The 22,057-nt window shown below is 46.6% G+C and overlaps 1 protein-coding gene across 2 annotated transcripts in view; it reads right to left on the reverse strand.

The window, feature by feature from the left end:
- Nucleotides 1-18,332, reverse strand: part of LOC118234601 (perforin-1-like) — a 36,826-nt gene extending 18,494 nt beyond the window's left edge. The window contains exons 1-3 of one of the 2 annotated variants that reach the window (XM_035431252.1): nucleotides 18,314-18,332; nucleotides 17,269-17,824; nucleotides 15,400-16,820 (exon numbers count right to left, since the gene is read on the reverse strand). In XM_035431252.1, the coding sequence (XP_035287143.1) occupies nucleotides 15,632-16,820; nucleotides 17,269-17,798 (1,719 nt within the window). In that variant the 5' untranslated portion in view covers nucleotides 17,799-17,824; nucleotides 18,314-18,332 and the 3' untranslated portion in view covers nucleotides 15,400-15,631. Of the gene's footprint in view, nucleotides 1-15,399; nucleotides 16,821-17,268; nucleotides 17,825-18,313 lie in introns of those variants that run through there. The other variant, XM_035431254.1, reaches the window with a different exon arrangement.
- Nucleotides 18,333-22,057: the final 3,725 nt, after the last annotated feature.

Here is a 22,057-nt window from a genome sequence, read left to right on the forward strand (position 1 = left end):
GCACAAAGATTCAGATAATTTCTACATACCCTTTCTCCTGGGTACAGTAAAAATGGTCAAATTGTCTTAAGAAAAAGAAATTTCAGACAAAATTAACCAACATATATATATTAACCAACCAATGAGCCCTTGTTGCAGTGTTGATCTTCTGAATCTGGAATCTCTTGAGGCAAGTCAATCAGGGTTAACGAGGGAAGGCTATTTCCCCCCAAATTGAATTACACTGAATATCTGTTTTCTGTGAGAACTGGACAGTTCTGATTGAAATCCAAGGTGTTACTCCTAACACAGTACAGAGTTTCAGGTGCTCTTTAAGTGATAGTGCGTTGAAGGAGGCCTGTTTTTGTTGGATTGCAGGGCTCACTGCCCCAGAGATACTCCTCTCCTGCTGGTGGATCCACGGACGCCCTCAGACGAGATACAGTACGGTCACACTCAAGGAGCTGTAGCCAATAACAGGAACCCGGCTGCTTTGCCCTCTCTGGTGCACGTTACCCATAATTCCTCTCTGCTGTGTACACCTGAGAACATTGGCATCAGTCAGGTAGCGCAGGTTGGTGGGGGTAAGTACGGTCCCTTGGCGGTGGAGGCGTCAGTTGAAGCCCATGCAGATGACGGGGAAGGTAAAGGGGATGCGTGCGAGTCACCGACAATGAGACTGAGCAGAGAGGGAGGTAAAGGACACAAAACCAGGAACCTGGGTTTGATAAATGCCCCACGTGGCCAGGCTATTGCTGCGGCCCATAACTGCTCCATCGGGTTTGACCACCAGAGCATTGTGGTCCTGGGCGAGGACCCTGTGGTGATGGAGTCAGCTTCCTTCCTGTATGAGAAATGCCCCTCGGTGTCAACGCTGCTGCAGTACCAGAAGGGGGCGCTGCGAGCGATCAGGGGGGCCCACTCCCGCCTGACGAAAGACAGCCTCCTGGTCCTGGTGGGCCACGGCGGTAGGGCCAGCGGCGGGCCGGCAACGCTGGGGGGTTACGGGCCGGAGGAGGTCGCCAGGGCGGTGGCCGCCGTGGCGACGGAGGACGGACGCGTGCGTGCGGTCAGCCTGGCGGGCTGTGAGCTGGGGAAGGATCTCCAGTTCGCTGCGAGGCTGCTGCAGGCCTTGAGGTCCCTCCGCCTGGAGACCGAACTGCACCTGTGCCTGTCCCTCCTCTCCATCACCCGCTCCGGGGAGGTGCTGACCCAGGAGAGGAGGGGCCGCGGCCAGCCCGTCTGGAGGCACCAGGACGGCATATACGAGGTCATTGCCTGGCTGGACGGGACGAGGAACCTGCTGACCAGAGTGGGGGGCAGCCATCGAGGGCTGGTTGTCCCCGGTTACCACGGCCCGGCCCTCCTTGCCGAATTTTCAGAGTGGCCGACCCACCCGCAGATGTTCACCCCCGCCGAACTGAGGGCCAAGTACACCTCCATCGACTGCCTGGAAGGCCTCACCGCAGTTTAGTGTCTAGTGGCCTGCATGCGAGTCTATCTGGAGTCCTATCAGGAAACTGAAGCAGGATGCATGTGGGTAGAGCAGCTGAGTGAGACCTGCCGAAACCTAACTGCACATGTCAAACCAGAATGCCTGAGGCGCATGGCTCTTAAACCTTTGAACTGTAGGTTTTATGGAATGGAGTCAGTGTTCTAGAACTCTGTTGCTTTCAGTCACCACTAGTGATTGTTACATCAGCATTAGAATGTTCAAATAAACAAATGTTTAAAAAAATAAATAAATAAATAATAATAATGTTCAGTTAAGGACATTCTAATCACATATTCGTGACCTTACACCAGTGTGGACCATATTGGCCTGCTGCTGTAGTTTTTAATTGGCACTTATGTCTGGTCTAATAGCAGAATCCTGTTTTCATATTTTTAAAATAAAATGTGGGGAATGTAATTCAACATGTTCTCCCCCACCAGGCTGCAAAGTCTAATTAGTCTGACTAAAGAGAGCTATTCCATGTCCCAATATAGTTTCATCTCCAGATGCATGGAATATACAGTACATTATCTATAGGCCCAGTTCATGAGCCTGCCTCGAGCATGCAAATGAACCGCAGACTAATCTTGTTTAATTGTAGCAGTGATAGCAAACGAGGGGCCGGACAAATAGAGCTGGCTTCGAACCCTGCTCTGTACTGCAGGGTAACGTGCCTACAAGGGTGATTACAGCAACAGGGGTAAAGCAGATGTCTTCATTTATACCCCAAGCAGGCAAGATGAAGACTCTTTTTCTTGTTCTCCTCTTCTTCTCCAGTACTTTGATGCCCACCTCTGCTACAGGTATGTAGTAATATAATATTTGAATAAGAGGGCTGATAATTCTCCTTTTTTCCAAAAAGAAATTTAATATAGGTGTCTCTAACTGTGATGGATTTAATCTTGAATAGTACAATTTTTTAAAATTCTAAGCCAGTGTTCTAGACCTCCACTGCTTTCAATTACCAGTAGTGATTTTTACATCAGCATTAGAATGTTCAGTTAAGAAACATTCTAATCGCACATTTGTGATCTTACACCTTAAAGGCTTAACTGTCAGCTCAGATGGATGCTATCTATGGGCAGACACCAACAGCAGTGCAATGCAAAGGGACTAAAAAGATCTTAGCTTATCCACAAAAGGTTCTTCACTTGGTCATTTTGTTTGCCGTAGAAAAAAACATCCATGACGAGACGTACAGAGCATTCCTGCGAAACCCAGCCGCAGCGTCAGACCAAAGTGTGAGTGTTACTGTTGCATCTGTCTCCATCTCTGCCCAAGCATGAAAATACTCTCCCCTTGTCACACCGGTGAAATAGTGGCCTTCGGTCAGCAGTTCTGTCCAGGCGAATGCAACTTTGTACCGTTACTTATAGTTCTTGGTGAACTCACAACAATGTGTTTCGAGGGGTGATCAAAACCAAGGCTCGCATTCATTTAACATGGAGGAGAAATCCTCTCACGGCTCAAATGCGTTTCTTATGAATGCGTGTAGAACAGCAGCTCTCTACATTCTCCCGAAACAGCAGTGGGGCTTTTGCGCTCAAATGCAGCCACAGTTGCAGATAATATCAGGGTGGGAATTGGAATTCCCCCCACACATTTGGTGCCAATTTTTTAAAAGACAGAAAAAAGTATCTTCAGAGTAATATATGTCATGCAAATGCATAATAAAAATGTTATGAATTGATAATATAATTGAGTTCATGATGATAGTATTGTTAAATGTGCTGGAATGTCTACCATAATTCAGATATTCACACAATCATTTTTGCAGGTGCGCTGGCAACAGCCACATATTATCAGTAAAGGGGTTTAAGCAATGTAATTCACTGTTTTCATTTGTGTTAACTATCAAAGTAATTATTCCAATGCTGCACACAGATTCAGATAATTTCTACATACCCTTTCTCCTGGGTACAGTAAAAATGGCCAAATTGTCTTAAGAAAAAGGAAATTTCAGACAAAATTAACCAACATTTATATATTAACCAACCAATGAGCCCTTGTTGCAATGTTGATCTTCTGAATCTGGAATCTCTTGAGGCAAGTCAATCAGGGTTAACGAGGGAAGGCTATTTCCCCCCAAATTGAATTACACTGAATATCTGTTTTCTGTGAGAACTGGACAGTTCTGATTGAAATCCAAGGTGTTACTCCTAGCACAGTACAGAGTTTCAGGTGCTCTTTAAGTGATAGTGCGTTGAAGGAGGCCTGTTTTTGTTGGATTGCAGGGCTCACTGCCCCAGAGATACTCCTCTCCTGCTGGTGGATCCACGGACGCCCTCAGACGAGATACAGTACGGTCACACTCAAGGAGCTGTAGCCAATAGCAGGAACCCGGCTGCTTTGCCCTCTCTGGTGCACGTTACCCATAATTCCTCTCTGCTGTGTACACCTGAGAACATTGGCATCAGTCAGGTAGCGCAGGTTGGTGGGGGTAAGTACGGTCCCTTGGCAGTGGAGGCGTCAGTTGAAGCCCACACAGATGACGGGGAAGGTAAAGGGGACGCGTGCGAGTCACCGACAATGACACTGAGCAGAGAGGGAGGTAAAGGACACAAAACCAGGAACCTGGGTTTGATAAATGCCCCACGTGGCCAGGCTATAGCTGTGGCCCATAACTGCTCCATCGGGTTTGAACACCAGAGCATTGTGGTCCTGGGCGAGGACCCAGTGGTGATGGAGTCAGCTTCCTTCCTGTATGAGATATGCCCCTCGGTGTCGACGCTGCTGCAGTACCAGAAGGGGGCGCTGCGAGCGATCAGGGGGCCCCACGCCCGCCTGACGAAAGACAGCCTCCTGGTGCTGGTGGGCCACGGCGGTAGGGCCAGGGGCGAGCCGGCAACGCTGGGGGGTTACAGGCCGGAGGAGGTCGCCAGGGCGGTGGCCGCCGTGGCGACGGAGGACGGACGCATGCGTGCGGTCAGCCTGGCGGGCTGTGAGCTGGGGAAGGATCTCCAGTTCGCCGCGAGGCTGCTGCAGGCCTTGAGGTCCTTCCGCCTGGAGACCGAACTGCACCTGCGCCTGTCCCTCCTCTCCATCACCCGCTCCGGGGAGGTGCTGACCCAGGAGAGGAGGGGCCATGGCCAGCCCGTCTGGAGGCACCAGGACGGCATATACGAGGTCATTGCCTGGCTGGACAGGATGGGGAACCTGCTGACTAGAGTCGGGGGCAGCCATCGAGGGCTGGTTGTCCCCAGTTACCACGGCCTGGCCCTCCTTGCCGAATTTTCAGAGTGGCCGACCCACCCGCAGATGTTCACCCCCGCCGAACTGAGGGCCAAGTACACCTCCATCGACTGCCTGGAAGGCCTCACCTGGAGCATGTTCTTCGAGGAGAACGAGAAACGGCGCGCTTCGGATTACGTCCTGGACCAAATCAGCGCAAAATTTACCTTCTTGGTGTGGCTGGCGGGCCGGAGGCCAGCAGGCAACCCGCCCATCAAACACATCGTCACCATCTTGGACCTGGTCCGCGAAATCCGCTACGTGGCCAAAGAGAACGTGCACATTGACCTGTACTACGCGCTCAACGACTGCGTGTACAAGGTGCAGAACAGGACCCTGTACGTCTCCATCGCTGGGAAGTACGTGGACGCAACTGACCCGGGCGAAGCGCTGAGGTTCTCGAGTGCTTTTGAAGGTGAAAGAGAGAACCAGACCCTCGCTGAGCTGAGGCAGGGGCTGAAGGCCTCGGACTTCAACGAGTTCTGCCGGCAGACCTTCCAGCTGCGCCGGTGCAAGGGGCACGAGGACGGGGACGGCGGATTCGGGGCCGGCGGCTGCGAGCGCTGGGGGCGCTACTTCATGGCGGCGGTCTTCTCCGAGTCCGTCCGCAACTTCCGCACCTTCGCGCACTTCCTCGTGAGCGTCGTCGCCTGTGAGATCAGCCGCCTCCATGGGCCCGACGACCAGATCTGCGGCGCCTTCGCGGAGGACGAGCACCCCATGGCGGGTGTCGGGGCCTGGCTGGAGCAGGACAGGCGCGGCTTCTACAGGTGCAGCCTGACCACAGCGGACCAGAGGACCAAGCAGGACAAGCTAGCCTGGCTGGAGCAGGTGCTCCACAAGGAGAACGTCCTGTTCGCCAGGGCCAACGCTTGCATGACCAGGGTCTACGGCCAGCGGGAGGATGCCGAGCTGGACATTTTCGGGAAGGTGAAGGTCGTCAACCAGTACTCCTATGCCTCCTTCATTGAGTACTTCAGAGGAACCAATGAGGGCAGGAAACTGACCAGGGGCTGCGTATCCTATCCATGAACAGGGCTCCTCCAGGAGGCAAAATTTGGTGACAGAGCCGTGACACATAGCAGCGCATGACTTACACACTGTCTATTTAAAATTTTTCATTTGACCATTATTTTAGCAGGTTACACCCCCTGAAATCAAAGTCTGTTTTTCAAGATAGATCTGGTCAAAAAGGGGAACACATTTGGTTTTAGACGATACAATGCAAAAGCAGACAAAAAGAAGGACAAGCGAAATGCGCAAAAATACAATCAAGTGCATGAGGAAATCAAATTACATCTTAACTCTTACATCTTATCTTAACTTTCTAACCAATTCACTGAGATTGGCTAAACCCTGTTTCTGGCTGTCGGGCTGAATCTCATTGTCATTCTGCAGCTCTTTTGTTCGTTGTTTTGTTGTTGTTTTGCTCTTTTGTTTTAATTCTGATAAATTAATGTTTCCACAGAAGGGCCAAGTTAACTAACTATGCGCAGCCGCTTTGGGTCTGCAGTCAAGAAGCTTTCGGCAACCACGTCTGTTCCTCTGAGACTTGGTTTTAAATGAAGGTCAAAACCCATCAAGCCCTTCAGCTCATTTTGCTCGTTACAAATAAAGCCATGAACATAGTGTTTTGGTAAAATATTTTTAACTGCTCTAGGTTGGTTTAACCAGGAATGTTTTTATTTTTTCTTTAAATTCTAAGTCCATGTTCTAGAACTTCATTGCATTCAGTTAACAGTAGGGACTGTTTCACCAGCATTAGAATGTTTAGTTGAGAACATTCTAACCACATATTTGTATCATACACCTTAAAGGATTAATGAGGGAGTGACAACAACAACAGTACCTTTGGACTGTAATGGCAACTGGCCAAAAATTAAGCACCAACACTGTTCCTTATTTGACTCATCAACTCACTGATTGGTTGATTAATAGCCCGATTGGCCAATTCTTCAAACGTGGTGGTGAGAACAGACAGTCGCTGCGACAAGTTGAGAAGTGACAAGTTGGCGCAGACTTCTTGCTGGAAAAAATAGAGCACACAAGCATTCTGTGGCCAAAATTTGGATTCACAAGAGAGCACTGTTATCCTTGTATAACCTGATGCAAATGTGACCACACGAACAACCTTTTCTGGACATGCAAATAGAACGAAAATGTTCCGACAGGCTCACCTCCCCGCATCCTTGCCAGGACACATTAGATTCGATAACACCGCCTCTGTCTGTACAAAGCGCCGTGTAACCACGGAGTTATCTTTTGACTGACATTTTATTTGGGGACTGTGGGTCGCTTGTCTCAAGGTGCCAGTTTCCTTTGAAAAGCTCAACCCAGGCACCTAAAGCTCAACCCAGGCACCTAAAGCTCAGCCCAGACACCTAAAGCTCAGCCCAGGCACCTAAAGCTCAGCCCAGGCACCTAAAGCTCAGCCCAGCCACCTAAAGCTCAACCCAGGCAAGACGGAGCTAATCTTCATTCCTGCTCTAACCTCTCCCCTCGTTGATTTCTCTATTTCCCTAGGGGACACCTTAGTGTCGTCATCACCCTGTGCTAAAAATCTCGGAGTGGTGATGGACAGCAGGCTGTCCCTCTCCAAGAATATCACAGCGGTAAAATTCTTACCGGGCGTGCAGATTCTTCCTGTACAACATCTGGAGAATCCGCCCCTTTCTCACCACCTACTCAACCCAGGTCCTGGTCCAAGCAACGGTACTGTCCTGCCTGGACTACTGCAACTCCCTTCTGGCTGGCCTTCCGGCATCCGCCATCAGACCCTGCAACTCATCCAGAATGCTGCAGCTCGTCTGGTGTTCAACCTCCCCAGACACTCCCATGTCACTCCCCTGCTCACTACCCTCCACTGGCTGCCTGTTACGGATCAAATTCAAAACATTGGTCCTAGCATACCAGGCAGTCAAGGGGTCAGCTCCAGCATACCTCCGTAAGATTTTCAAACCATACATGCCAGCCAGACCCCTCCGTTCTGCTACCTCAGGACGCCTGGCACCTCCCCCTCTTCGCACTTGCGCCTCACGGTCACGTCTCCTGTCTGTTCTGACTCCTCGATGGTGGAATGACCTTCCCATGGAGGTCAGAACAGCAAAGACCCTGACCACCTTCAAGCGGCGACTGAAGACTCACCTCTTCAGGTTGCACCTCTCCCCACCCCTCCCTACCTCCCTGTAGCATCCAATTGACTATGTATGCTTAGGAATGTAGCTAGGTAAGCTGTTTTTTAGTTTATTGTAGTTACGGTACTCGCTTAACTACTGCCTGTTTTATTTGTATAGACTACTTTTTGTTGTGTCAACAAGATTACCTACAGGGTCCAAGTTCAACTATGCGGTTGCTCCCTGCACTTGGAACTGTACTTCGCTCTAGGGTTTTCAGCGCACTTGTAACTGGTTACATTTATATTACATTACATTACACTTTGTTGTACGACGCTCTGGATAAGAGCGTCTGCCAAATGCCTGTAATGTAATGTAATGTAATGTAATGTAATGAAACATGTACCATAGCAACAGCAGCACTGTAACCAGAGGAAGTGTATTCAAATGGTGCTGTGGCAAGACGTGTGGTGGAGCTCGTGAGCCATGCAGCTTGTGGGTCCCCTCGCGCAAGCAGGGGTTCGACCTCCTTCCAAAACACCTTTTCAGCTAGCTGTGATCCCATCTCTATCCCCATAACCTCCCATTTCCTCTGTCAGAATAAAGGAAAAAAAAGAAAAAAAAAACATTTTTCATAACATACTGCAAAGACGGGGTCAATTGTTTATCAGAAGGCTGAAAAGAGGCCATTTTGTCTTCTGGATCTGCGTCTAAAACCAGCTTCACAGTCTGCTGTAGTGCGGAGCAGGACCATTCCCAAACTATAAACCGCGAGCAGCCGCTGCACACAGGCAAATGCACATTCAAATTAAACTAATGGAAATTACGGGGCACACACCAAAATGGTTATGTTTAGTTTTTTTAATTTAACGACATCATTAAAATTTTATTCAATCAATGTCTCATTGCAGTTTCAGGATTGGGCGGTTTAATTTTGAAAAAAAAAAGGTTATACGAGCATGACAAACAAAAAATGATCACAAACACACTTGTTAGGATGTAAGACATTGGCATGACAGTGAATACATTTTTTTTGGTTACAGGAAGTTGCAAGTTGGGTTGGGACAGGGTGGGGGAGGGGAGGGGAGGGGGTGGTGGGGGGTGGGGGGGTGGGGTTGGGACAGGGTGATGGAGGGGAGGGGAGGAGGTGGTGGGGGGTCGGGGGAGTGGGGTTGGGACAGGGTGGGGGAGGGGAGGAGGTGGTGGCAGTAGTCTCCACGCTGTCTCACAGCAGCAGACAGCTGCATTTGGTGGGGCTGGCTTGACTCAGGATGCCGTACTGGGAAGTGGCCAGGTTCTGGATCAGGGACCAGAAGTTCTTAAAGCTGACGCCTTCGCCTTCCTTCACCCCCATCATCTGCAGCACCTCCCCGAAACCCTGCTCACTGCCTGCCGTCTGTGAGGGACAAAGAGAGAGAAGGGGGGGGGGGGGGAGAGAAAGGGATGAGAGGGAGAGAGAGAGGGGGGAGTGAGTCAGTGATGGTTGAGAGAGAGAGCAGAGAGTGAGAAAGTAACGCCGGGCACCCACCGCACGGGTAGCATAAGCGGCGCGTAAGGCTGAAACCACACTATACGCGGCCCCACCGCGCGGCGGAGCCTCCTCCATTCATTTTGAATGAGGGGTGGCGGCCAGCCCCCGCAAGGCATTTTGGGATTGCCGGCGGCGCGGCGGGAGCGGCGAGGCCGCAGTGGAGATGCCAAAAAAGTTGAAAACTTTGAGAAATAGGAGAAATAGGAGAAATTGGAGAAATAGGAGCACCACAACGCCATGAACAACGGAAGCTGTGAAGTATAAGTGCAATAAAGCCTTGCTTACAACTTCACTTATAAAATAGCTGCATTTTCATCGGCAAGACCACTAAATAATCCGATTTTTTAAAGCTCTGTGGATTATCTGATTTTTATCAACAACCCCTTTTTGAAAGCTCGGCGAACAAAGACATCGGAGAAGTTAAATAGGCTGAGCAATGGTTGGTTAAAAACTACCTTTCAACACTCAAGGCTACGTCTTCCTGTGGTGTATTTTCAAATGTACCCCACCCCCTCCGCAAAATAAGAAACTAAGTTTGCCTTTTTCCCAGGTTCCAGTTTTTTTTTTTCTTTTTCTGCAAGGACAATACAAAAACAAAATGGCTGCCTAGCTAGGCTAACTAATGTCTAGCTATAGTGAGTAAACATTAGCTAGTTAGCCAGATAATGCCTTCAAAGTTATATCTGGTTAGCTAGCTAGGTGGCTGGTAGAAACGAACAACTAGCAACTCATACATTATGAAGATTTTTTTTTTGTTTGTTACTGTTTGTTGTTACTCACTATGGCTAGACATTAGACAGCCTAGCTAGGCAGCTTATTAACATTTTTCAGAGCTAGGTTACTGCAAAAATGAATTTTATTCAGACTGGACAGTGATAGTAGCTAACGGCGATAATTAAATTGCAGAGCCACCGATAATTTCAGAGACTTTTTTCCACGCTACTTCCTCTTATCAATGTCTCTGTAGGAGATTTTATTAAGTTGGGAAGCCCGATACGGAAATTACGAGTTAGGTCCTCCATTGTGGAACAATAGCATGTGGAACTAAAATTAGAAGAAAATAGGGACAATTTACTTGACGGATCATTAGATCAAATCAGATTGGTTACCGCGACGCGGCAAGGGGGGTCAAAGTTGAATTTTTGCCATCTCCACTGCGGCCTTGCCGCCTCTGGCCGCACCGCCGGCAATCCCAACATGCCTTGCGGGGTCTGGCCGCCATCCCTCATTCAAAATGAATGGAGGCGGCGCCGCCGCTCGGCGGGGCCGCGTATAGTGTGGCTTCACCGTTAAGAGAGGGGAGAGAAGGGGAAGAGGGGTTTGAGAGTGAGGGGGAGAGTGAGAGAGTAAGCGAGGGGGGAGAGTGGGGGTGAGAGAGAGGGAGAGTGAGAAATTGAGAAAAGGGAGAGCGAGGGGGGAGAGTGGGGGTTGACAGAGAGTGGGAGAGGGGGTGGAGAAAGAGGAAGGATAGAGAGACAGGGAGGTACAGAAAGAGGGAGAGGAAAGGAAGGAGAGAGAGACAGGGAAAGTGGAGGAAAGAGGAGAGAAATATTAAGTGGGGGTAAAAGAGGGAGAGTAAGAGAGGTCAAGGTAAAAGAAAGAGGGAGATGGGGAAAGAGAGAAATGGCTTAAACAAATCATGTCTCATTACAATGCAGAGAAGCGAAGAAGGCAGGAGGAAGTCTAAGAGAAGGCGCTTGAATCCAAAGGCTGGCACAGCTTGCTGCTTGAAGGCATACTATGCAGGATCTGTGGCCTTTCTTGAGTACTGAGTTTACAATCAAAGAAGTCTCCTCCTCCATCCTCAAACCCGCCCACACCTCCATTGAGGACAAGACAGACCCATGTGTGCTGCAAGCAAAATGTTGAGTGAAGAAGTCGTGTCAGCGGACTACGCCCAAAGGCTCCCGTAGGAACACAGCTAATCACATTAGCAACTTTGTTAGCTTTTTAAAAAATTTTTTTAGAGAAGTTGGCTACATGTAGCTAGAAAGCACGAGTATTGAATTCAGTTCCCTTGTTGAGATGTGTTTCCCCAGATTGAAAATGCAGGTGAGTTACTGAGCTAGAAAATTTACAACTATAAACAGTGACAATAGTTCCCATAGGGGGAAGACATCTTGATGAGAGAACAGAATTTGACACAAAAGGCACCGTGCTTCGACCACCTAGCTACCTAACATTCGCTAAAAGTAATATTACTTAAAGGTCCAACACAAAACAGGCCAGCTCCATATTGCTTTTCATCCACTTGGCGAACTTCAGCTGACACCCTTGAGGAAAAACATTTCCAAGGTTAACTTCGGTTCTTGAATGAGCCCCATCAGTTTGTCTTTTAACTTTGCTGTGTCTGGGCTTCTTCAACCCCGCCACTGCGAAAAACAGCTAGCAACAAACACTCTGCTGAAATCTGATCCCAAACTGCAGGCTCTGTAGCCACAACCACCCCTCCCCACACCCAGAAACGTCCCGAACACTTTTTAGAATAACAAATAACAGGTAGAGGTGCACAAAATTGGCCAGTGCATCATAGATATGCCTTAGCATTCCTGTGATGCTATTTATAGCATTTTCAGGGTAAAAATCCTGCATAGTATGCCTTTATGTATTCCATTACATTTTTTAATGGAAAGCAAGAGACAACACATTACTTTAAAGACAGCGATGGGAGACTGCAGACACTTGAACTCGAAAATGGGTGCAGCTACCATATCATTTTGATCACTCTGGGAACTGCATTCAGGCAGAGTATTTTTATTTCCAACATATTTATTTAATATGTGTATACAGTGATGTTTGCACCATTGCAGGATTCTACATTATAGAGACGATGCAACCCACGTCTACACAAAAGGATTTTGTCTCCCTCTAGTGGTCTTCTCAGGTATGTTCCATTTAAACTGCTGTCACTGCAAGTGTGTAAGTTCCCCCGCTAAGATTTCCTTGAATTGATCACTTGTGGGATGCCCTTTATTTCGGGAACAGCACCGGTGAAACATTGAGATCTAGAGTGAACTCCAAACAACCGACAAACACATTGCAAAACAGAACACTTATTTATTGTTTTAAGGCTGAGTTTCAATCTTGCTTCACACAAACCAAGCCGAGGGCCTTAATTCAGTATCGAAGGACGGCCCAGTGGCCTGACTTGCAGTCACTCTTACGCAAATCCCCGCCCACTGCTCTGAGGTGCTTTGAATTTTAAGAATTTGCTGCATTATTTTTATTATAAACAATGGCTTGCTGGGCTACAAGTGTCTCCAGATTTCTCTGACACAAGACTATCCACATCTCCACCAGTACATGAATGACTTCTTATTACAGTTTTTTACGATTGCTTTGACTCATTTTGCACAACATAGTTTCAATGTGCAAAACTCTTAACACAGAATGCTATACTGCTCATTTTGGGTTCAAAATGTAATATAGCATGCAAAATAAAAATACCAGTGTCAAATCAGAGAATATTATGTGCAAAAGTTTATCACAGCACCAGAACATTAGATATGTTAAACAATGAAGTTAAATCACTGCTGCATTTTCAACATACAACAGTCATCATCAAACGATGCTGCCAAACACAAAATCCTTCTTATCAAAAAAGAGTTTAAAAGTGTTCTTTGGTCATAACGCAAAATACTTTACTCCTAATTTTGGGCTCAAAAATCATATCTAGCATGCACAATAGAAACAACTGAACCAAATTAGATTGTATTTCATGCTAAAGTTTATCATAGTGTCAGAACAGTGGATATGTTCATCGTTGAAGTTTACAGTTTTTTTCAATTGCTAACAAGCATCGATCAATACTGAAGCCACTTTTTTCAAAACTCTTCATACAGTCTGGATTACCAACATGCACATTGGCCAAACAGTTAATCTCACTTCCAAAACTCAATCAAACCACCAAAACACTTCATACATGTCTCAAAATAAACTTGTTCGACCATAACACTGGCAGCAATTCTCACTCAGAGAGCATACAGTCACTCATAACACACTGACCTAAAAACACTAACAACAGGGAGCATTACATAAATTATGAACTTTTATCTTTGAAGTTTGAATGATTTTTCACATAAATCAGTATTTCACTATAGAATAAGAATAACACCTTTTCACTTTATTGACTGTACTAAAGTATATGTAACAAGAATGAATCAGAAATGCAGCAATGTGCTTCAATATTCTTTATTTTTCTATATCTTTGCATATAGTAATTTACTTGTGAAAAATAAAAAGTTGAAACAAAAAAAAAAGACAATTTCCTGAAATTCCAGGACTGCAATAATAATCACGAAAAAAACAACAACATGTATAGTATAATCACTCATACTGTACAGTACTGTGAGGGTTCCAGTTCTCCCTCTCTACTGCATTTGGCCACAAGTTCTCATCAACATCACATCTTATGTCTTCTCTGGCGATGCATCTTGGAAAGTATCTTCTGGAATGTCTAATCCAACCCAGCAAGTCTTCAGGAGAAATGTCTCCACGGCCCGCATTCATGGCATCCAGTAAGGACATCTGGTCATGTGAACGGTGGTCATACACCTTCCACCTCCACGCAGAGAAAAACTCCTCTATGGGGTTTAGGAAGGGGGGGGTATGGAGGCTGGAATAGTATAGTAAATAGTAAATATTGCATATTTGCGCTGAATAGACCCCCTGGCGAAATTGGACCCTAGGCACATGCCTAGTTTTCCTTCAGACCAATGGGCAGGCCCACACACATACGTACATAATCCTAATGTGATGTCTAGGGCATGTCTAGGGCATGTCAACCAGTCTACACATTTATAGAGGATGGGTTCGTAAAGTATTTGCTACTATTGCAACATTGCTGTACACATACCTGAACATATTCCACCCCGAAAGCCTTCACTCTATCTTCATTCCTTTGGAAAGGCACCAAGTAAATTTGTTTCATTGGGATTTGGTGCGGTTTCAAAATTCACCCAATTGTTGTTAGGTTGATTGAGTGGATGTTTTGGAAGATTCCGTTATCTGCCAGAATGTTTTTTTGGATTTCCTTGATCCGTATGTCATTTCTTTGAACCGCCATGCCTACTAGCGCCCTCTCCTGCTGGGCAGAGAGAAGACGGCCACGTCCTCCACCTGGTGGTGCTTCTTCAGTTCTAAAGTACACTAAAGATAACAATTACAACAAAGATAATTCACATTTTGTATTTATGAAATATACTGTAACACAGACAGCATTATCAATTTTACAGTTACTGTAATTTCAATATACAGTGACTGTACAGTAAATTACACATATTGACTTACCGATTATCTCTTAAAAAGTCTTGTTATGGATGCCACAGTTGACCTTTTCAGGTTTGGCTGCACAACCCTCCCAGCTTCGGCCAGTGTTAGACCTCTGTTTACCACATGGTCGACAATAGTGGCTCTAATTTCATTTGACACAACTGCTCTTCTGCCTTCTTGGCCACGACCGTGACCCCGTCCACGACCACGACCATGACCCCGTCCACGACCCTGTCCTTCTTTACCAACCTCAACCTCACCGACCTGCTCCATGCTGTCAGAAACTGCCATTTCTAAGCAGCCTTTTATGTAGTGGTGATGAGCTTATCAATTGTGTTGCAATGCTACTCACCTGGGCAAGGTTGTTGGAAGTACTGAAACATGACTACAAACACCTGTTGAATTGATTTAGTGATTTTCATTTGTAGTAATACGCATTTGAACATTGTTATACTATTAGGTGGCTGTATTCTGAGAATGGAGCATATGATTTAGAGTTTGGCACTTTGTATTGACAGTTTTGCACTTTGTATGTCAGCATAGGATGTAGTGTCTAAAGGTAAGAATTCTGCAAGTCAGTTTAGCACTTTGCGTTAACAGTTTTACACTTTGTATGTCAGCATAGGATGTAGTGTCTTAGAGTATGAATTTTGAAAGGCATTTTGAGTTTTGTACATTGAAATTATGCTGTGCAAAATGAGTCAAAGCCATCGAAAAATACTGTGAATGTGTGCCATATATACCAATATTTAACGTCTGAATAAAATTTTGAAGCCGTGTTTTGTCTTTATGAATGCTTTATTGCTGGGAATGACAATAGTTCCTGAGTGAGTGAGCAGAGTAGGTAAAAACCAGCAAAAAAAGGTGAAAAAATAACAAAAAACATCAGCAAACAGCTTCGATTAACACTGGCGGCAAATATGCAACAAGCTTGTATAAAATAGCTGTAGCAGGAAACGGCTACATTGGACCGGTTGCCGTGGGGACTACAAACATGAACGGAGGCCTCTCCTATTCGCCGACGTGGTCCTCGAACCCGGTGCGGTTCCCCGCGAGCAGCGCCTCCCACTGCTCTCCGGCGAGGAACCCGTTTCGGGAGTGGAACCTCCTCGCCAGCAGGGGGCTCACGGGGGAGGGGATGTACTGCTGGCAGTCGTCGCCGCCCAGGCTGGGGGCGCAGGTCACCTCGTAGGAGAAGAAGAAGGTCCCGTACTGGAACATGCAGCTGTCGGTCACCTTGCCCCGCTTGAGCTTGACGTTGCACTGCCCCAGCGGATCACTGTCCCAGCTGCTGTCGGCGTCGTACACCGTGAATTGGAGCCCCTTGAGCGCACCCATCCGGATGGGCCCGAATTGGAAGGCCTCCGGCCAGTTGGGGTTGTCGTCGTTGTCGATCACTTGGGTGCGCCCGGCCCGGTTGCGGTAGGTCACCACCACCGAGCCGTCGGTTTGGGATGCCTGGTCGCCGTACAGGTCCCGCGCGTAGAGCCCGTAGACCCTCAGATTGGCCAGCCCCGGTGCTGCGGGGCAGCAGTTGGAGGTTATCTGGCTGTTCTGCCCGCAGACGCAGCAGCAGGAGTCCCGTCCGCTCCTCCGCCCCACCTGGCAGGACCCGCTGCACTTCGTCACCAGCGCGTTCTTTCCGATGTACTGCCGGATGGCCTCCTTCAGCCCCTCCCTGGCCGGGTCCCTCTGGCTCATCAAGAAGAACAGGGGCTTGGCGGAGTAGTACACTACGTCAGGCATGGTCTTCAGGGACGCCTGCCATTGCTGGTGGGCCTGTTTATCGTTCGAGAAAAGCAGGTTATTCACCTCGACCTTCCCCCCCACCACCTCAGAGTGGCGTTCGCTGAACATGCTTCTGAAGCTCTCGCTCGTGCCCATATTCTTCTTGAGCTCGTGGCAGTGCCGGGCCTCGGAGCTGAGGGTGACGGTCTTCTTGTACGTGGCGGAGGCCTCCACTTCCAGGCAGTCCTTGACCGCTGTGCTGGTCAGTCCTTTCATGGCGGCTTGGCAGTCCTTGATGGCGGTAATGCCCTTCAGTCTACCCCCCAGCTTGACGTCCCTTATGTAATGAGTGCCGTACGTGTCGATCAGGTCCATGTAGGCTGATTTGGTGCTTGGGGTGTAGCTTTTCGGGAGTTTTTTTAATGACTCCACAAACGCTTCGTGAAGATGCTGAGAGGAAGCCAGGGTGTATCTGGAAGGCAAGGGGTGGGAAGACATTTATATCATGTGTGTGTGTGTGTGTGTGTGTGCATGTGTGCGTGTGTGTGTGTGTGTGTGTGTGTGACTGAGGCCTGTGGGGGTTAATGGTAGTCTTGTGCATATGTGTGTGTGCGTCTGTGTGTGTGTGCGTGCTTGTGTGTGTGTGTGTGTATGTGTGTGATTGTGTGTGTGTGTGTCTGTTTGCATGTGTGTATGTGTGCGTGTGTGTATTTGTGTGTGCATGTGTGTGTATGTGTGCATGTGTGCATGTGTGTATTTGTGTGTCTGTCTTCTCAACACAACATCTAAAACAGAATTTGTATAACGTGATGTTCAGAGCTGCGAGGCGGCTGGTGTTTTAGTGTGTGTTTTGTGATTTGCCCCCGAACTGGCACTTCAAACCTCCCCTTTCCACCCCTCAGTCTGAAGGGATGCCTCACCTATAGAAGCTGCAGTGGACCTGGTGGCTGGTGAAGCTGTACTTGTCCTGCTTCGACTTGTCCATGGAGAAGGTGGCTTCACGGGAGTGGGTTCCTCCAAAGGACACGCTGGCCGCCAGCGGGATGCTCAGGCCCACCTTCCAGTTGTTCGTCACGATGGAGGTGGTGTCCTTGACCAGGGACTCGCTCGATTCGTACTGCTTGCTTGTGATGTGCATCTTGCATTTGGGGATGCACCTCCAGTTTGTCACGCCGGCCGGAAGCTTCTGCTCTTTAGAAGACAGGCACGCGTTCCTCACCAGATTGCAGGTGCCATTCCTTGTCCGCCAGTTGTCCAGGTTCACCACGTAGACGCCTTTGCGCTCCATCTTTACGATGTCCAGGCCCTCTCCCGCCAGGTTGTGTCCGGGGACAAATTCGGCTTCCTCGCACTGCTTAGGGGTACCGGTGAACTTGGCTCCGGAGACCCCCGGACCGCACAAGAAGTGACACGCACACCCCAAAATCAGGAGTCGCCACAACCCCGCCATCACTTTCTCATCCAAAATAATTCTGTCTGATAAGAGAAAGAGAGAACATGTAAATATATGTTTTAAAAATGTGTGCTTTGTAAAAAACATAAATATATGTTTTTGCCCCACATGGAAATATGTGTATAGGGAATATTCATTTATAACGAAAATGAGCGCAAGAATTAACAGCATAGCTAAAGCATTTACACAGTCCTGCATTGCTAGCACAGTTTGCGTGTTTGTAGACCACAGACAGTTGTAATTCGCTATTTTTTTAGCCCCATAAACATATGCTGTTGCCCTCCTGTTCTTTCACAGAGGGGTGAGGGTAAGGAACTGCTCTTATAACCTAAAGGTCATAGGTTTGATTCCTGGGTAGGACATTACTTAACCTGAATTGCTTCAGTATATATGCAAAATATATAATATTGGTATATATTTGTACCCAAGTCAAAAGGTAAAAATAATGGAATACTACAGCTCCACACTGCTGGACTATTGAGCACCTATGTTCCTTCTGTAGAGTGACTTACCTCGTTCTGCTGAGTAATTGAAGACAGTATCTGGTTAACGCTGCTCTTCGTGTGTCTTTATATAGGAATGCATGGGCTTTGGTGCACAGCGTTAGGGGTGGGGTTGTATTAGTGAGAGAGATAAAATGTGTCACAAAACCAAAAATGGACATAGCAATGTATGCTAATACACCATGTTTTACTGAGAGGAAAAAGCTTCCAGTTGGTTCAAGAACGAGATTGACAGTTTATTGTAGCTCCGCCTTTTATGTTGTTCATGAAATTGGACCTCTGTGTTATTATGGGCTGTTTGTGCACCGTATACACAAAAAGCCAAGGAGAACACAAATAAAGGCAACTTCATACATCCATGGCATCACCCCGGTGGAGTTTCATCGGCAAATAATCCACACCATCGTAATATATAATGTACCGTAGCAACGTCATTGCGAAATTTTCCTCCGCTTCTGGTAAAAACAAAGCGTGTTTTTCCTGAACGCTGTCTCAAGCTTACCGCTAACTCAATTTTCTCTCGCCAGTGTGTCATCTCCTGCTTTGGCAATTTCTCATCAATATATTTATGCAAAATATTTTAAGCAGTGAACATTCCAAGAAGGTGTACCATTTGAGCAGAATCAGTTTTGTTCCATGTAGTGTTCCTGTACACACAGATGGTTATACTTAGATAAAAACAATCCTATTTACCATCTCTGTTTTGAGACTTCACCGAAACTTCAGCTTCACCAAAATGCCCGAGTCTTCTATAAATTAGAACATACCATGATTGCCTCCTTTTTTGGTGTTATGATACTGAAGAAGTACACAGTACTACTGAAATAATGACTGCAATCACGATTCCCCTTGCCCATGGAGTCAGTGTATATACAGTGAGCTCCATGATGCTTGGGACAAATACATATTTTTTCTTGATTTGGCTCTGCACTCCACAATTGAAGATGATCCATCAAACGATTCACACGTGGTTTCAAAAAAATTCTATACACTTTGGTGTCAGCATGGAGCAATTACATCACTTTTTATGCAACCCCTCCCCCCCCTCCATTTCAAAGCACCATAATGTTTGGGACATATGAAAGTTACACAAATGAAAGCAGTCATGTTTAGTACTTTGTTGCATATCATTTGCATGCAATTACTGCTTGAAATCTGTGACCCACAGACATTACTGGGTGCTGAGTATCTTCTCTGGTGATTCTCGGCCAGGCCTGTACTACAGCCATCTTCAGTTCCTACTTATTTCGGGGGCCAATTATCTCAAGTTTTCTCTTCAGCATGTAAAACACGTAAATGGACTGCATTTATATAGCGCTTTTATCCGAAGCGCTTTACAATTGATGTCTCTCATTCGCCAGAGCAGTTAGGTGTCTTGCTCAAGGACACTTCGACACACCCGGAGCGGGGTTTGAACCGGCAACCCTCCGACTGCCAGACAATCGGTCTTACCTCCTGAGCTACGTCGCCACACGTGTTTGAATGGATTCAGATCGCAGGGAATGGTTTAGCCAAGAATTTTCCAGTTTTAGCTTTGAAAAACTCATTAGTTGCTTTAGCAGCATGTTTGGTATCATTGTCTTGCTGTAGGATGAATTGTTGGCCAATGAGTTTGGGTGCAGATAAGATGCTTCTGTACACTTCAGAATTAATTCTGCTGCTGCTATCTGCAGTTAAATCGTCAATGAAGTGACCCAGTACCTCTGGCAGCCTTGCATGCCAAAATCATAACACCTCCACCACCATGTTTCAGAGATGAGGGGTGCTCTGGATCTTGGGCAGTTCCTTTTGGCCTCCACACTCTGCTCTTGCCATCACTTGGATACAAAAATTGTGGGAATGACAATCTAGCTTCACACTGGGCACTACTTATGTAGGCGTAGCAGTGTAACCACACAATTAAAAAATGATTTTTCATATGAGTGACTTGAAAGAATTGAGGAAATATTGGGTAGCATTGCTTTGGAATACATTTTATTTATTTTCGGTGAGGCAAGATAGCCTATATTGTTTGTAGTACCGTAACTTGGCGTCATTTTGATATCAATACTTTTAATGGCAGGCCTGGATTTTGGTAGTGTGAATGAATGAGTTATAGACGGTGTTATGTCCTGTATGTGTGAGTAACTTGGCATTTTTGTATGTTGAAAATGTGTTTTTTTATGAGCTATCATTTCTTTTGCAAAGCGTTTTATTATGAGTGAGAAAAGCGAAGTGACCCTGTAAGAAACGGTTATGGATTATAGCTATCCTTGTGTGAATTTGTACTGTCTGATGAGCGTGTACCGTTTAGCAGTTTCGGTTTGCTATATATGTGAAACAGTTCCGAAGGGTGCGGTGACATAAGCGTAAATGCATCAGAAACACAGGTGAAATATGGCCAGTGTTTGTGCTCACAGATTTGACAGCAATTCAACGAGCCTTGATTGACAAAAGAATCAGCAAGCACGTAGAATTAGAGCTCCCTAGGTCGCAACCCGTGTATCCTTCTGTTGTGCTCCGTTGTCTGTTATTTCGTGGAGATGCACTTTTAGTGTTTGTAAGGTTTATAAGGCATTTTGATAGGCTTATCTGCAGGTGGGAATCCTCTTCGCTTTCTTGCTAAGCTAGAACCGGAAAACTTGATAGTGGAGAATAGGAGCAGACGCATATGTCCCAGCAGACTTTGCATATGAGAAAATAACTACCGCGTGAGATAAATTAGAAATGATGAAATTGCGTAGTTGAAACAATATGTTTTTAGCAGAATGGGCATGTAGGGGAAGGTTGACATGATCACAGACTATAGTGCGAAGTAAATGAAGTGACCATGAGCAAGCTTAGTTTCCTTATCGAACGGTATAGCCTATATACCAGTCTGTATAAAGCATTAGTCATGAAAGTGGAGGGTTAAGTTATGTGTGAAATCTATTGCACTGATGTGCTTTTCTCCTCTTCAGTGGTAGTTGTAATTATGAGTGAGTCATGATTTTAAATGTAATGTTTTAATGGGGAGTTGCAGAACGTACATACGTAGTAATTGTGTGTATGTGGCTAGATAGAGAACAGGGCGACGTAACATGAATGTAGAAACGTGGCGTTTGCTGATAAGAAGGTTTTGTATGGTAGCCAAGTGAAGAAATATAGTTAGTAGAAATGGCACAGTGGTGAACTGGTGTAACTGTTTAATAAAAGAAATACATTTGCCATCATGAAATGCATATGGGTGGCCGTGAGTGAGTTTTGGTAAAGCAAATATAAGCGTAAGAAAACGTCAGTGTAAAAGAGGAAATTATCTGCCTGAGGGCGAGGCGAGATTGAATCCTTCAACCGGAGGTTTACTAGTCTGTGACTTTGTTAGTGCAGCACCATGACATAGCTATGCAATGCGTGAAATATCATTAGCAAACCTGTCCGTGGTTTTAAAGAAGAACACAGGCCAGTAAGCACAGAAGAGCTCCTGTTGAATCCATATGGCTTTGCAATATTGTAGCCGGTTAATAACTGAACGTGCAGACGGTACGGCATAATGAAGTGTATACGTTCGGTGAATGGTTGGTAGATATGGTGCAAAAGCAATAATTGAGATGTAGTAGACAATTATTAGTGAGGGTAAAAGCAGTTTACAGAAACATGCTCCTAGCTAGGCTTGAACCTAGGACCCCATGTTCCCAAGACTGTAACCTTGCCCATTAGGCCACAGCAGACTAGCTGTTCAAACTGGAAATGTTTCAGAATAAAAAGGTATTGGTATTTTGCGTGTCTATGCGAGTT

Source organism: Anguilla anguilla, chromosome 8 (genome assembly GCF_013347855.1).
Source record: "Anguilla anguilla isolate fAngAng1 chromosome 8, fAngAng1.pri, whole genome shotgun sequence".
NCBI lineage: Eukaryota > Metazoa > Chordata > Actinopteri > Anguilliformes > Anguillidae > Anguilla > Anguilla anguilla.